Source organism: Amblyomma mixtum, chromosome 2, assembly GCF_055824585.1.
Source record: "Amblyomma mixtum isolate Tamu chromosome 2, ASM5582458v1, whole genome shotgun sequence".
Lineage (NCBI taxonomy): Eukaryota > Metazoa > Arthropoda > Arachnida > Ixodida > Ixodidae > Amblyomma > Amblyomma mixtum.
In genome coordinates, this window is record NC_143013.1 from 315920169 (window position 1) to 315936945 (window position 16777).

Below are 16777 nucleotides of genomic sequence, written 5' to 3' on the forward strand. Positions count from 1 at the left end.
GTACTTTTCAGAGGAATGGACCACGTCCAAGAAGGTCGTCAACCACAAGACCCGTCAGGTAAGATGCAAGGGAAAAAAGCCGCGCTACGGGGACGTGACGCGTACGCTTTTATGTAAAATTCCCGGAACGGTCTCGGATTATAATTTGTGAGTTTCTTAACCTCTAGGTATTCGTTGGCCGGCAAGCCATTCTTGCAAGTTCCACAGTCTAAAAGAGTCAGAGACAAAGATGCCCGAAAAGCGACACCACGGACGTTCTCTTGGTTCTAGCCCCTTTTGGGATGTGGAGCGTTTAAAAATGAATTAAACCGACTCAGCCAAACAAAGCCATACTGCGAAACTTTGTTTGCAGCAGGGCCGAAATAAAGGAGGAGACAAAAACGTGGATGACAGAAGTTTTCTTTAATTACATAGGTTTGCGTAAAAAGGGAAGATATTCCATGTTTTATTTTTACCGATGGTTTGGATGACGGATCCACCGAGGTTATTCTGTTTTGTATTATATGTTAAAATAAAACGCTTTCCCTATGCTCCTTAATTGTGGTGACTGGCTTCCGTCATGTAGTGACAGATAGAGTCGAAAGACGAGGTTACATTGTAGATACACTTTCCAGCACTAAAATATACAGATAAAAAGCGCAGCCGTACTATAACGCGGAGGCTTGGACCAATTGTGTTGCCATTTCCTGTAGAAATCAGCGCAAGGACATGGACTACAGAAATACTGTGCAGGCAGAGCGCTGCCTACTTAGTTATTAAGCAAGAAAGTTGGGCTAGTTGTGGCTGGGACACTGCAGCTGCGACATGTTAACTAGCGCGAATAAAACAGCGGACAGAGAAAGAGGCCGCATGTGTCCCGTCTGCTCCTCTGTCTCTGTCCGCTGTTTTATTCGCACTAGTTAACATGTCTCAGCCAGTGGGCCTATTTAGTTCTGCCGTCGGTGAGTCTACGCCGTTATCTTCAACGCGACTCATACAAGCTCTATACGGAGTCCGTATATGTATGTAGTCCACAGCTGCCTGCGGTAATCTTTTCTAAGCGTTTTCCTTTGTTGCGTGCTTGAAACAACTACTTAACCAAGAGACAATCCAGCAAAAAGCACGAATAAACCCATTCCTTTCCTGCATAAAAGGGTAATGGGCCCTCTACGAAGGAGAGCTGAGTATATTATCTCGTAGTGGTAACTGCAGTCCGGCGAACAGGAAAACAGCGAGAATGGCTTCTAAGCGAAACTCTCTATTTGGGATCACTTGCACCCGCAAAGAACTGAATCACTGGGCGGTGGCGTAGCTACAAGCGCGCTCGGCGGTCGTCGAACAGAATGCTGGCCGCTCTCGGCCATGCTCTTTTTAAAGCTGATAGCGAACTTCCGAGATGAAGCTTGGAAAGTTACTAGAACACTCTGGAACAACGTAGAATCGGCTCCGCCTGGATGCGATCAATCGAGATAAATCTAGGCGCGTCTTGCGTCACAAACAAAGCGATAAAGCGGCGTGCCGGCAGCTTTGAAGAATGAACAAACACTACAAGCATTCGCGGCAATATGTTCTCTTGCGAATTGGCCGATAGACATTCTAAGCTTCGTTTTCGATAGGCGCAATTGGATCTTAATTAATGTCCTAGAAGGGGACTAAATATGCCCATCTGGTGACGGTCGCAGCGTTTTGATCCTCTCCTTCTGGAATGTGCAGACCGAGACAAGGGTGCAGCGACAGCTCATCTTGGAAGACGGGAAGGTGATAGCCGACACGGGCCCCCAGATCACGACGAGGACAACTGAGGACAACAAAGTGGAGGAGTCGGAGGACACACAGGTAACCGGCTCTGTTTCTTTCGCCATTCTTTTTCAGTGACGACTTTTCGATGCTTACTTTGAGTGCAGCTTGCACTACGTCTGTCCTCTGCATCCTTTCCGTGGTCACCTCCCAAATGCAAAGAACAAAGGTGGCGTAATGACGTCCTGTGGGTGGAAATGCAAGAAAATGACATCAAGTGGGCGCATGAGGTGACTGCATTTTTTGGGGTAAGCTAGCCATGTCGGTCGCTGAAGAGGGCTGATTGGGAATCATTGGGGTGGCCTTTGACCTGCAATAAAGGGCATGTAATGCACAGAACATGCAAAGATCTCATCACGAAAAATGTAGCGCTAGAAATACAGGACAAAACGAAGGGGACATTAGATGCACTAACTTTCAACTGATTTTTGTTCAACGCAAGCACAAGTTTTTGCACAATGCGAGAAAATGAACATATCTTATCACAGTCCTATCGCACAGCAAGCCACTTTCCACCGCACCTCTTACGTTTCGTTCGCGCCACCAAGAAACACCATCTCCTTCCTTGATATCGAAACAGAGGGAGTGCTCACATAATCATCTTCCCAGTTTTTTTATTTCTCTATCTTCCACGACCTCCCGTGTTAGCTATTTTCTACTCCTATTTATGACTGCATTCACTGAACATCGGACTGCATATACCTGGGTTGCTTTTTTGACAGTTTCCTTTTGCCATTTCATGTCCAACTATCTCGGACAAAAAAAAAAATTGAAAATTGAAAAATTGTAAGGTGCTTTGGCGGAAATGTTGAACGCAATGGTCCATTCTTACGATATGAGCGTTCCGTCGATCACATCGAACAGTTAAGACTCCCATAGACAACCAAAGGGGAAAGCTTTTTACGATAGCAAAAATGTTAATAGAAAAAAGTTGAAGACTGCCGTCGGTTGATCTACGGATGTATTGATTGTTATAGTGAAATCTTACATTATATGGAAAAACTGCGTTCACGAAAAGTTTTCCGCTCAAAAACGTTTTTGTCCAGAATTGTTGGGTAAGTCTACATTTTTGTTGGGTTTGCGTAACCTTTCATTGAGGCAACTCCCGGTTTGGCCTATGTATACTTTACCGCATGGCATTGGCAAAGATTATACAACCCCTTTCACACAATCAACAAATGTGTTCTTGTGCTTGTTGCCGCACATTATCTTGTTTACTGGAAACGTATTTGTGATATTTTAGTCTGGGGCTGAAAAAACTGCTCGAACACAACAGATTTCATATAATCTGAAGAAAATAGGCCTGAATGCAGATGTTCGAGTTTTTCCAGCATCAGACAAACTGGCAAAAATCTGTCCTGTCCTGTGTCCTGTGCTTAGAGCGCTATATTTTTTTTCATGGTATACCAGCTCGCCCAAACAGCTACCCTTACACAGCGATTTCTTCGATTATTGGAGTGGATACGGTGTTAGCGAAATAGTAGCTAGGGTTGCAGAGGAGTCAGGTGAGGAGAATAGATTAGAGACCTTACTTTGCAGGGTTGCTGTAGCGACCGCAGGGCAGTGCTAGTTGGAGATCATTATGTGACGCCCCTCCCATCTGGCTTATGATAATGACGATTATGAATACGAAGAACCTTGCCACAAGCCTTGCCGTTCGTCTACTCACCGCGTCGTTGTTGCGGCGTGCAGCACAAGAAGACTGGCGACGAGGACGCGCCGGACGGCTACGTGGCCGTCCCGGGCTCCGAGCGCGTGGTGTGCGAGAAGACCGAGTCGCACCAGGTCACCAAGGAGACCAAGGAGGAGAACATGAAGATGCACGACGAGAACTTCAAGGAGCTGCGCGGACCGGTAAGTGCCCCTTCTTTCATCACTTCCAGCGTGTTCTTTTTCTGCTGGGGCGAGGGGGGGGGTGTAGCGCAGGCTCACGTCATTTGGTAGAGAGCCATCACACGCCATTTGGTAGAGCGGCTTCACACGGCACTTCCTACTGTGTTGACAATTTGATTCAGTTTAGTTGTCCGAAAGTGCAGGACAATGCGGGTGATGCAGAGGAAAGTTGTAGTTAATAGCGCTTCTCTACACGTCCATTTTTCATGCATGCAACCCTCCTTATGCGTGTAAGGAGGGCAGCATCCTTTGCACTTCTGGTGTTCTGAAATTTGAGTGCAAGGGACCGTGTGGGAGTGATTCAGTGGATGCGCTCCTGATCGGTAGGTTTCTGAGAAAATGACTGTCATTGACAAACGACAGAAAAGGTACAAAGTAAGCTGCCTTCTCCACGTCATCGCTCCCGAGCAAGTGCGCAACAGCAACGGTCCTAACGGTCGCCGGTTGTCCCCCCGCAGGAGGAGATCCACCGCCTGGCCGTGATGGTGCCGGATGAGTCACCGCTGGTGGGCATCCGACCGGACCGCTTTCCGGGCAAGCTGACCCATTACAGCAGCCGCTCGAAAAAGGTCACCGACAAGGACGAAGTGAAGGAGATCTCCGAGGAGCGCAACGGCGAGGTCACCAAGCAGACCACCAGGACGCACCACCACGAGGAGAAGGACGACGACGAGGTACGTGCACGTCCACTTACAGCGTCTAAGAAATATCCGCTGTACGCAGTCGCGGATCCCCTTGCACATGTTTTTTTCGTTGTTTCGTTCATTCATTAATTCCTTTATTAATTACTGCATTATATGTATGGGGTTTTCTTGGTAATAAATGGCGTCGGAGTCCTAGCATGTTGCACCGGGAGACTCCTCTTTTCACCCGCTGGCTAATGTCGCGGGGGTAGGCCTGTGTCGTAAGGCGATTTCAGGAGGGGAACTTGACCATCTGTGATCTTACGGAGTGGGTGCTATCGTACAGAAAGTGTGGAAATTTTTGGTTACCTCCTTATCCTGAATGCGTAGTAGGAAGTATTGGAGTTACAAGGAGTGTCAAAAATTTCGAAAGAGAATGAGAAAAAAAAACGAAGGGAACACTTAACTCCACTTCAAGGGCATGACGCGATAGTGTTAATGGGTTAATTCCCATGTATGCGAAATTTGTCCTTCACTAATATAAATTCAGAGGTCCTTGGGAGTCCTGATACCACTCCTGGCGCAGTGGTGCCACAGCCTTGCGATGCCAGGTGCTGCCACCGGCGGGGCTTGTGATACCTATGCAGCTTGCTCTTCCCGGCGAATTTTTCGCGACCAGTCGTTAATTTAACTGCCACCAGCTGCCACGGTGGGCAGTTTTCTCACACTCCAGTGGGCAGCTTGAAAGGTCACGTGGCTAGGCGGCGCACCTGCCCCATAGGTTGCTACCATTAATCCTTTGGGAATTTTTCGTGGATTTTTCGCTCACGGCCAAAGACGCCTACACCGACGGCGCCAGATTTTCTGATACACGGGACCCTTAACGTTTTAGTGTTAAAACGCTGAACGTGTGCCAGGGCTAGAGCGAGCGTCACCCAGGATGTCTGCGATAGTGGCCGGAACGGGGCTCCAGCCACTGCTTGTTCGTGGAATGAGTCATATTATATGCCATTCTTACATGGTGACACATCTACTTTGAACAAATGACTGGAGAGCGGTGAAACTGTTCTGCTCAAACGGTAGTGTAGAAAAAAAATGGTGGTGGCTTAGCTTGGTTAAGCCTGGTAATTGCGAAGCAATACGTGGGTTCTGCTATTGTACCGCTGTTGCTTCCTCTTTGCATTCTGTCGACAGCTGCTGCTTACAACGATGAGGCATTATCCGTAGCTACGCCATGGTTCAGCTGCTAGTGTAGCTGGTGGTGGTGCTTGTGGTTAGACTTGTGGTGATGCATCGGTTATCCAATCCAATCCAATGCTATAGGTCAACCATGCCTACCACCGCCTCGCGTTTTGACAGGCTGAGGTGGTAGCTAAAGTAGTATTGCTTCGCAATAAAAAAAATATTCGCAAGCCTGCTCGTTATTCTTTTCCCACGTTTTTATCCTTCCTATATGGGGTTCTGGAAGGTGGGCACGAGCTGGATAAGGTGAAGCGTGTGTGTCCTCCGTTTTTTTTTTTTTTTTTCCAGAACAATAAGCTTTCGTTGAAGCTTTCGGACTTCACCTATCGGCGTGAAGTCCACCAAGATGCGTGTGTTGCGTGTGTTGCCGTCTAGCTGAGATGCTATTCGGGAGGCATTTAATGTCCAAATTATAAAGTAATCGAAGAAAAAAAACCCAACGTTGGATTGTGCCAGCTAATGTGCCCGCACTCAAAAACCAACGTCAAAGATTTGTTAGTGCCACTGAAATCGGCGTGTCGCGAATTCGGAACAATGGACATTTGGTCCACTTCGTGCAACCAGGCCGTATTATGTGGGAAATGAAATCGAAGGCATTTATTCGTATTAAGTGTGGTACAAACAACTGTTTTTGCTTAGATGTGCATGTTGCTTTTGTAGTAAAGGGAATCAATCTGCCTGCGGAAATTAAGTCGCTTTTTCTCTGCTATTTGGAAAGGTTACGTTTCCGGTACACTCTATTCGCGCCTATTTCACAAATGTTTTTCTTCTAGTGCAAAGAACAAGCGCAGACGATCGTTGGTTTTTGCCACTGTCCATCCGTCAGCTTTGCTGCTACCCATATTCAACGACTGATCCGTTTCTAAACGAACAGTCTCTGTCAATAGTCTTAAAGCCAACAGCTTTTCGCTTGAGCAGCATAATGGAGACATCACGGTACCATTGAACATCATAGGGCCTTGAAGCTCTAGCAGAAGATTTCCACTCGCAGTACAGAAGCTTTCTGCTTGACTTTTCTTTTGAATGATGCGCTACTCGGGGCACTGAAGGAACATTTATTTCACTACAAGGGAGCGCTGTGGCCTGAATACTTTTGAAGGGGCGCGCACATGGAATTTAGGCCACCATCGTCGCACTCACTCGTGTCGCAGCTCATCGTAGAAGAGAGCGAGGAAGATGATTTTAAAGCAATCTAGTGAACCACTCTAGAGGTATATGTCAAGAGAAACGCGGCTGTTCTTCTGCGGAATGAGCTTCAATATATTTTATATGGCTTATACTAGTGATGCAAATGCCCAATGTCGACAATAAAGAAATAAACAAATTATTCAGCAAAAAGAAAGTTTAGAGCGTTTGATTTTGTCAAAAGAAATCTTCAAGGGCACGGAGAGTTTAAAAAATTTTTCAATCAACAAATTTCTTCCTTTTCTTCCCGGAACAGTTCTCTCGAAACGAGAGAGGAGCCGTTGAACGCTAGCTGGAGGTCGCACATTCGCGCCTCCTTTTTCTTCGCACAACGTTCCAGGCGACAAATCTTTTCGTCAGAAGGCGCTGGCCTTCAAGAACATATCGGCAATTTGTATGCAAAGTCGGTGTAGAAATGAGCACGTGCGTGCAATCGGAATGTCGTGAATTTGCGACACGGAGCGTTGAAGGGTTAAACAAGCAGTGCCGAAAGGAAGCTAATATATTTATATGTATTCTTTGCTATCTTAACAGGTGCCCGAAGACGAAGCCGAAGGAAAAGATCTGCCAGCCGTCGAGAGAGAGACGAAACGAAACTTCGAATACCTGCACGACGGAGCCGACATCAAAGTTCCCGAGCGAATGCGCAAGCAAAAGGAACTTCTCTACCTCCAGGCGACGTCTCCCGAACGGCACGACCCGGTCACACGCAGAGCGCTGAGCCTCGAAGAAGAGGAGGAGATAAGGAACAGCGAGACTAACCGCTGGCTGGACAACCACTTTGGATCGGAGGCCTCTGACGACGATGTAGTGAAGAGTAAACACGGCGGTAACGTCATCAACGTAAAGATGACGGATACCAAGAGGACAGCTACGCCCCCTGCCAAGCCGCCCAGAGAATCTCCTAACCTGATATACACGACACCCTACTTTAAGTCTCCGACCCCGTCACCGACGCCCCTAGACTCGACACTCAGGAGCAGCAAGTCACAGCAAAAGACAACATACTTTAAGTCTCCGACCCCTTCACCAACGCCGCTGGATTCAACCCTCAGGAGCAGCAAGTCACAGCAAAAAACGACCTACTTTAAGTCTCCGACCCCGTCACCAACACCCCTTGACTCAACCCTTAGGAGCAGCAAGTCGCATCAAAAAACGAGCTATCGGCGTGAAGAGCGGGAAGAAAAAATTGATGACTCGAGACAGAGTCGCGCCAGCCCTCGGTCGTACTGGAAATCCAGCCCTTCCATTTACCACGACGTCACGCGAGACCTTGACGAGTCACCGACGCGATACACAAAGGTGGACCGCTCGTACCGAGACCTTGAGAGTAGCTACAGGCCCGTAGAGAAGTCAAATATCGTGGGGAGCAGCGTCTTCACCAAAGAAGACCGGAGGCTCCACGAAACCCGCAGGGTAACCGGCGAGTACGACAGGGAAGTCAAGAAGCAGCCGGAAAGAACAAGATCGCCTGACTCGCGACCCGTACAGCGGTCGCAGTCCACGAGGACACCGGAGAAGCCTGTTGCTCAACCGCCAACCTACACCTACAGCTTGCCGCGAGGTCCCAGCAGCCGTCGGACTACGCGTGTAGACCCATCGTTGAAGACCAGCCGCGGTGTACAGGCCGACCTCGACGACGAGCCATACACGCCCCCCAGCTCACGCTACATCGTGCACACCGTGCGGGAGACTCAGAGCCTGCCCAGGCACCACCACCATCACCACCGGCACCATCACCACCACACTTCCTCCCACCACCGTCATCGCAGCGAAGAGACCGAAGAGCATCGCCGCAGCGACAGGAACCGCAGCCCCGAGTCGAACATTTCCACGGCGTCGCGCCCATCCAAGACGTTCTACTTCGGCGACAAGACTGATACCAGCTATCACGACGCCCGCCACAAGGACGGGTACTTTACCATCGAGAAAGACCGCTACGTGCAGCCTCCGCGCCGCTTCCGGTCCGACCCACGGGAGCGCTACTACTCCGTCGAAGACCTGACGACCCGCTCGTACGCGACGCCACCACCGCCGTCTTCGGCGAAAAAACCGAGCTTCATCGACAGGCAGCGCTACTTCCCGGCGACGCCTCCGGCCAGCCCACCACCGAGGCTCATAAAGATCACCAACGGCCGCTCCACGTCGCCGTCTCCGCCCGAGTCGCCGAGGCCCGCGAGCCACCTGCTGCCTCCGCCGTCACCGTACGCGTCGCTCAACCGCCGCTACCGCAGTCCGTCGCCCGTTGTGAACCCGCCCTCGTTCACGCCTCTCCAGAGTCCCACCGAGCTCAAGCGACAGCAGTCATCCAGCTCTTACAGCCGCACGTATCACCACAGGTCCACCACAGCAGACTCGACTGGCTCCAAGCCTGGGCCCAGCGTGGTTGAGGTCAGGAACTGGGACAGCCGATGAGACGACCCTGTCGGACAGAGTGCACCTGGCGACGGACGGAGTCCACCACTGCAGCTCTTCGAGCTTGTTCCATGCTTGCATGTTGCTGAAAGGGACCCTTAGCAAGTTCGCCTTGTTTACCACACTCGTTGCAGCTATAGTCCTCAAGGTCCCGCAGGCAAGCTCACCTCAACACGTCGGAGTGGAGCTGAGCTGCGCTGGTGTTAACTTAGCTGGTGAAGAGCAGCGCGTTAGGAACTAGCACAGTTTTGCTGTAACTGGTCACCGGATATGTGAGCTGTGCAAGCATCTTTTAACACGTTTTTTTTATATATATAGGAAGTGATGGGACACATGAAGGTCTGTTAAAATCTAGGACTTTACAGTTGCTTGTTTGTTCTCAATAGGTATAGCGTAGATTGTGGCGCCAGAATAAAGCCACATCGCTACCTCCCATGAAATTTTATGAAATTCGCGCAGTAATGAGACATTCGAACATTCACTGGCCTGGTTTGTTGTCTATAAATACAAGCACACTTTGGAATAGAGCCAAGAAGCAAATAGCTGGAGATAAATATGTTACACCTAGTTTGGACGACGACTGGGATGATAACAAAACGCAATCATGGCTTGTACTCGCAGCTTCGGCTGCTGCTAGTTAGTGACACATTTGACTGCCGAGGCAGCACTCGGATCGGTTTTTTTTTTTACTAGTTGACAGTTATATGTTTAACCATTTTTTTCTTTCATAGAAGGCGTAGGTAGTTTGATCAACAGTTAAAAGAGTATCTATAAATGTCACAAAATGTGCTGTATGGCAAAAAACTAAGTTACAGCATTTTTTGAGAGAGGAGCTCATGACTTGAGAACGCTACACAACGCTGAAAACAGGCTGATAACACTTTTTCACTGTTTCATACCCATGTGCTCAAATACAAAAAAAAAGGTTGTGCCAAGAAACTTTTTTTTTTTTTTTTCACTCAGAAACTATTCGGCATTAGCGGTGAATTATCTCTGCAGCCAATAATAAAAGCCTGGAGTGCCATTGATAACGTTCATCATTCCCGACTTCAGAAATTGTTAACTACCACTGCCTTCACGCTAACAAGTTAATCTAGGAAAATACGTGGCGATTTTTGTTGTTATTTTGCATTGTTTCTAAGAGCTTATACTTACGTTGTTCAGTGTATAGCGCAGCTAAATACCGCTTTGGTACCCTAGCAGCAGCTTAGAGTTGAGGATTTAGCTTTTAGAATTGTGCCACTTGTTAGTGTACATAAATAAAAACAAGAAATAATTGTGTGTTCAACTAGATGTGTGAATGCTTCAGTCACAGCTATACAGTGATCAAGATGGTTTTACAATAAAAACGCAGCTACAACTACGCAGCCTTGTTTTTGTGCGTTTGTTTTATCTTGCTCATACACATGTAGTGAAATTCCCGGTATACAGTCCGCATCCGGGACTGTATAACCCGCGTCTGTTTGGGCCAGCAGCCGAGCGCCGTAACCACTGAGCCACCGCGGCGGGGCTGTAACGTTAAGAGACCGGACGTGGGCAGAGTGGGTGAAGGAGCAAACGCGGGTTAATGACATTCTGGTCGAAATCAAGAGGAATAAATGGGTAGAGCTCAATTTTGGCTACAAAAATATTTTTTCACCAGGCTGTCTGCCCCTCGACTCAAAATCGCGGTGGGCTATATGCTATTTTCGTGTTACTAAAAAATATAATGCTCTATAGCCTGCATCATTAGATAGCCGGAAAACCCCGAGACTTTAACATTTAAACATCGCGGACTGTATGCGAAAATTGACAGTACACAATGCGAATGCGAAGCATCATGATTTCGAGTTGTCAATCGTAAACAAGCTCCACGATTTGTCACGCCGTCAAATCGCAGTAGACAACGGGGCATAGGCAGTGGCAGAGACCTCAGAACAAGGGTAGCAAGGGGGATGGTAGGCTCCCAACATTTCTCTCGAGCAAACAGCCGCACCCCCCTAGCCACGGTCTTCAAGTCTCCAACTTTTGCGCTCGGCTCAGATTTCTGACAAACACTTCAATTCTAGGACGTCATTATTGTAAACCACAGTGGGGTTGAGCTAGTTGGCTTCGTAGGCACTCGTAAAGCCTTTCGGTTCAGTAACCTAGGAGTTAAAATTAGCATGCACAAAACCAAAGTAATGTTGAACAGTCCCGCAAGAAAAAGCAGTTCACAATTGGTAGCTAGTTGCTGGATATGCGTTAAGGAAACACGTCTACTTAGGGCAGGTAGTGACCGCTGATCCGGATCATGAGAGGGAAATAACTAGAAGAGTAAGAATGGGGTGGAGCGCATATGGCAGGTTCTCCCAGATCACGAATGGCAGTTTGCCAATATCCCTCAAGAGAAAAGTCTACAGCAGCTGTATCTTACTGGTACTCACTTATGGGGCAGAAACGTGGAGGCTAACGAAAAGGGTTCAGCTTAAGTTAAGAAAATGCAGAAAAAATAAGAAAATAAGAAAAAAGTTCCGGAGTTCCGGTTTATCACCTTCCGATATCAGGCACGTAAAAAAGCTTTTACAGCGAGAGATGTACTCGTATATGGGAAATATTGCGCGGTTGCTGATGCCTCTTGCTGCGTATACAGTGGCAAGCCGAGGTAATGCCATAGGCTTGCTGCGGTCCTTGCGGAACCAGAAAATATCCCTTCAATTTGCTGAGAAATTTGGATTTGAAGTTCGAATATTTTTTTTCTTTCACCGCTGATTCAGACTCTGTACTTCTGATGGCGCCGTCACCGAAAACATGACCGAAATGCACACGCTCCATGACTGGTGCAGGGCGATAGGTGCAGCCTGGCAGAAGCCGAAAATGAAAGTTATACCACCGGCTTGGCGTCACAGGCATCGTTATCAGTCGCATCGCTACAATTCCACTGATATGGATCCCACTCCCGATCCCGACAACGACACCCGCACGGAGTATTCCGAACTGCAACAGGGAACATGGAAGCGCATGGCATCTGCGCTTCGCAAAATGCTGCCGCCGAGATCCGGCGAGAATCGGCGCCAAAGACGCGCATGCGCCTGGTGCAGTCCATTCTCGCCGGCTGCCGGCGGCAGCGTTCCGCGACGCGCGGAGGCTACGGGCTCCCGTGTTCCCTTTAATATTGCCGCTACCAGTACTTTAGTGATCTCAGGTACACAGAGCGTGCGGTGCTTTTGAGAGCTAAGGCGGAGCTGGGTATCAATGTTCTGAACGCCGATGAGTCGGCGGCAAACGAAGCTACCGGTGCAGCAGCAAATGACAGCGGCTGCGAGCCTGTGATCGCCGAGCTGTCGTCACGAGTGATGAGTACCGACTGCATGGGCATTTGAAAATTCTGCACAGATTGCAACATTGGTTGTACCAACATATCGAGCATTGTGTTTGTAAACGTGGAAACCTGTACAACATAGCTATCCACGGGAGCCGGAAAAAATGTCCCCAGAAAAAACGTCCCCGGAAGATACGTCCCCGGAAAAAACGTCCCCGGAACATATATCCCCGGAAAAAACATCCCGCTTTGCGAAGCAGGAAAAAATGTCCCCAAACGGCTGACATCAAACGCATCGTAAGCCGCCGTAATTTGAGCATCCGGCCGCCTTGCATGTGTACACGCATGTAACTCGCATGCATGCGACTGGCATCATGTACAGTTCGCATAAGGCGTATACAAGTTGTTTGCCGGTGGAGCGAGTCCCCGAACCGTAAACGCAACGGCATGGTCAAAGCAAAGCAAGTGTGGCAGTGGTTTAGCGCTCAACGCTTGGAAGGTTTGCAACAAAACACATGATGAGAAGGACATCTCGATACACAAACTAAATACAAGCTAAATACAAACAAATATCGTGGACTGCAGAAATCAAGTGTAAAAAATATATATCTATCATCAGATCATAAGGAAGGCACTTGACATCATGACCGAACGTTTCTTGCGGGGCATCGTGTTTGTAGGCACGAGGACTGCGCGTGTCCTCTACACTATCATCGAGCTATCACATGACGCCGACGCAATGTTTAGGCGGTGGTAGTTCAGCGCTTATGCGCTACACCAGCTCTTGCAAGGTAACTGTACGACTTAGCAAACGTGATGTAACGATATGCAGAGCGCCAAAAGTTGGATACTTTGGTCCCAGTATTGATTTAATGCTCCACTTAATTTCAGGATGGAGACCATCAAGTCGAGCAAAGGAGGCGAAAAGCTATGCCTTTACGGCTTTGTGTATACAAGACAAAAAGATATTGCCTCTGGCACCCGCTGGTGCTGTGTTAAACGCAAGAGCTGCGAAGGTGCTCTAATTGTGCCTCAGAGTACAGCTTAAGTGTTCCCCACATGGGACATGGGAGAGGCCTTTGCCCTGCAGTGGGAACAGTCAGGCTGATGATGATGATGTTGTTCCCCACAATCACCCCGTAGATGATGCTGCTGTAAATATCACAAAACAAAGCAGGAAATGAAAGAAACCGCTCTTGAGTCGAAAGAAAAGCCTCAGATGCAGTCGGATACCTTAGTGCAGAAGAAAAATGTCGCATAAGCAGCGAGCAGAGCCTCCAAAGACGAGTCTAATAAAGAGGGCAATTTTCTGTCAAGTGGGTTCCGGAAGAAATTTTTTTCTTCACTTGGGGACATTTTTTCCTAGACTGTGCTTCCTCAGGGGACGTTTTTTTCCAGGGACCTTTTTTCCGGGGATGTATGTTCCGGGGACGTTTCTTCCGGGGACGTTTCTTCCTACACCCACTATCCACAGGCATTTCATCCCCCGCCGCGGTGGCTCAGTGGTTACGAGGCTCGGCTGCTGACCCGGAAGACACGGGTTCGATCCCGGCCGCGGCGGCCGAATTTCGATGAAGGCGAAGTTCTAGAGGCCCGTGTACTGTGCGATGTCAGTGCACGTTAAAGAACCCCTGGTGGTCGAAATTTCCGAAGCCCTTCACTACGGCGTCCCTCATAGCTTGAGTCGCTTTGGGACGTTAAAGCCCCCATACACCACACCATACACCGCATTTCCGCCGTCGTATATGAAGCGTGACCGCAAGACGCATGAAAGCAGAATTAAAAAACTGGAAAATACACTTAAGCTCCGCCTTAAGGGTATGAAGCGATAACTTTAATGGATTGATGCCTATATATGCAGAATTTGACGTTCTCTACTTAATTTTCGTGGATCCCTGTGGGTACTAACACTACTCCTGTCGGAGTGGTGCAGCGGTTGAGCGATGCTCCACTACGCTGCGGTGGCAGGTGCTGCCACCGGTGGGACTTGTGCGACCCAGCTTGCCCTTCCCCGGCTACCTCTCGCGACCAATCATTAATTTAACTGCCACCTTCCACGGTACGCAGCTTGCTTGTTATCCGATGGGTAGGTAGTGACGACGCCACAAGGTCACGTGACTTGGGTGGCCCATCCGTCTCCTAGGTTGCTTCTCCGAGGATTTTTCGCAGATTTTTCGCTCACGGTGAACGACGCCGGCTTTTCTGCGACACGAGCTCCTTAACGCTGTGGCGTTAAAACCTGACAGCTGCTGTAGCTGACCAGTACGAGGTGTTGTATTGATCAGCAGCTCGTACGCATTTGCTGGCTGGGAGCTTCTCCAAGATTCTGGATTATTTAGGGCGCAAAGACAGGACGAAGGTAGAAAAACACAGGACGAGGCGCCACTTCCAACTGATTTATTACATGCAAGAAACGTTCCCTCAGTTGCAAAAGTTTACAGCCCACCGCGCCATTGAAATAAACGGCGCGGTGGGCTGTAAATTTTTGCAGCAGACGGTACATATATAGGTTTTTGTCGTTCATACGCTTACAAGGCACGGAATATCAAGATGGGGATGATAAAGCGCGCTCCAAGAACTTCTTTTCAGCGGTACACAGCACGATCGAAGTGTCGCTTATTTTATGTATATATATATATATATATATATATATAGCCCGCACACAAGCGATAACGCTTACGCGGGCTGGAGCATGTACTTGCGAATTGAAGTGAATAAAAGATATTATTATTATTATTATTATATATATATATATATATATATATATATATATATATATATATATATGTGTGTGTGTGTGTGTGTGTGCGTGCGTGTGTGTGTGTGTGTGTGTGTGTGCGCGTGCGCGTGTGCGCGTGTGCGCGTGTGTGTGTGCGTGTGTGCGTGTGTGCGTGCGTGCGTGCGTGCGTGTGTGTGTGTGTGTGTGTGTGTGTGTGTGTGTGTGTGTGTGTGTGTGTGTGTGTGTGTGTGTGTGTGTGTGTGTGTGTGTGTGTGTGTGTGTGTGTGTGTGTGTGTGTGTGTGTGTGTGTGTGTGTGTGTGTGTGTGTGTGTGTGTGTGTGTGTGTGTGTGTGTGTGTGTGTGTGTGTGTGTGTGTGTGTGTGTGTGTGTGTGTGTGTGTGTGTGTGTGTGTGTGTGTGTGTGTGTGTGTGTGTGTGTGTGTGTGTGTGTGTGTGTGTGTGTGTGTGTGTGTGTGTGTGTGTGTGTGTGTGTGTGTGTGTGTGTGTGTGTGTGTGTGTGTGTGTGTGTGTGTGTGTGTGTGTGTGTGTGTGTGTGTGTGTGTGTGTGTGTGTGTGTGTGTGTGTGTGTGTGTGTGTGTGTGTGTGTGTGTGTGTGTGTGTGTGTGTGTGTGTGTGTGTGTGTGTGTGTGTGTGTGTGTGTGTGTGTGTGTGTGTGTGTGTGTGTGTGTGTGTGTGTGTGTGTGTGTGTGTGTGTGTGTGTGTGTGTGTGTGTGTGTGTGTGTGTGTGTGTGTGTGTGTGTGTGTGTGTGTGTGTGTGTGTGTGTGTGTGTGTGTGTGTGTGTGTGTGTGTGTGTGTGTGTGTGTGTGTGTGTGTGTGTGTGTGTGTGTGTGTGTGTGTGTGTGTGTGTGTGTGTGTGTGTGTGTGTGTGTGTGTGTGTGTGTGTGTGTGTGTGTGTGTGTGTGTGTGTGTGTGTGTGTGTGTGTGTGTGTGTGTGTGTGTGTGTGTGTGTGTGTGTGTGTGTGTGTGTGTGTGTGTGTGTGTGTGTGTGTGTGTGTGTGTGTGTGTGTGTGTGTGTGTGTGTGTGTGTGTGTGTGTGTGTGTGTGTGTGTGTGTGTGTGTGTGTGTGTGTGTGTGTGTGTGTGTGTGTGTGTGTGTGTGTGTGTGTGTGTGTGTGTGTGTGTGTGTGTGTGTGTGTGTGTGTGTGTGTGTGTGTGTGTGTGTGTGTGTGTGTGTGTGTGTGTGTGTGTGTGTGTGTGTGTGTGTGTGTGTGTGTGTGTGTGTGTGTGTGTGTGTGTGTGTGTGTGTGTGTGTGTGTGTGTGTGTGTGTGTGTGTGTGTGTGTGTGTGTGTGTGTGTGTGTGTGTGTGTGTGTGTGTGTGTGTGTGTGTGTGTGTGTGTGTGTGTGTGTGTGTGTGTGTGTGTGTGTGTGTGTGTGTGTGTGTGTGTGTGTGTGTGTGTGTGTGTGTGTGTGTGTGTGTGTGTGTGTGTGTGTGTGTGTGTGTGTGTGTGTGTGTGTGTGTGTGTGTGTGTGTGTGTGTGTGTGTGTGTGTGTGTGTGTGTGTGTGTGTGTGTGTGTGTGTGTGTGTGTGTGTGTGTGTGTGTGTGTGTGTGTGTGTGTGTGTGTGTGTGTGTGTGTGTGTGTGTGTGTGTGTGTGTGTGTGTGTGTGTGTGTGTGTGTGTGTGT

The 16777-nt window shown here is 48.7% G+C and overlaps 1 protein-coding gene across 3 annotated transcripts in view; it reads left to right on the plus strand.

Moving 5' to 3' along the window:
• Positions 1-10497, plus strand: part of LOC149365061 (uncharacterized) — an 86501-nt gene extending 76004 nt beyond the window's left edge. For all 3 annotated transcript variants that reach the window (XM_089575140.1, XM_089575141.1, XM_089575143.1), the window contains exons 4-8: positions 12-58; positions 1693-1815; positions 3469-3630; positions 4128-4343; positions 7254-10497. In XM_089575140.1, coding sequence (XP_089431266.1) covers positions 12-58; positions 1693-1815; positions 3469-3630; positions 4128-4343; positions 7254-9134 — 2429 coding nt within the window. In that variant the 3' untranslated portion in view covers positions 9135-10497. The remainder of the gene's footprint in view (positions 1-11; positions 59-1692; positions 1816-3468; positions 3631-4127; positions 4344-7253) is intronic.
• Positions 10498-16777: the final 6280 nt, after the last annotated feature.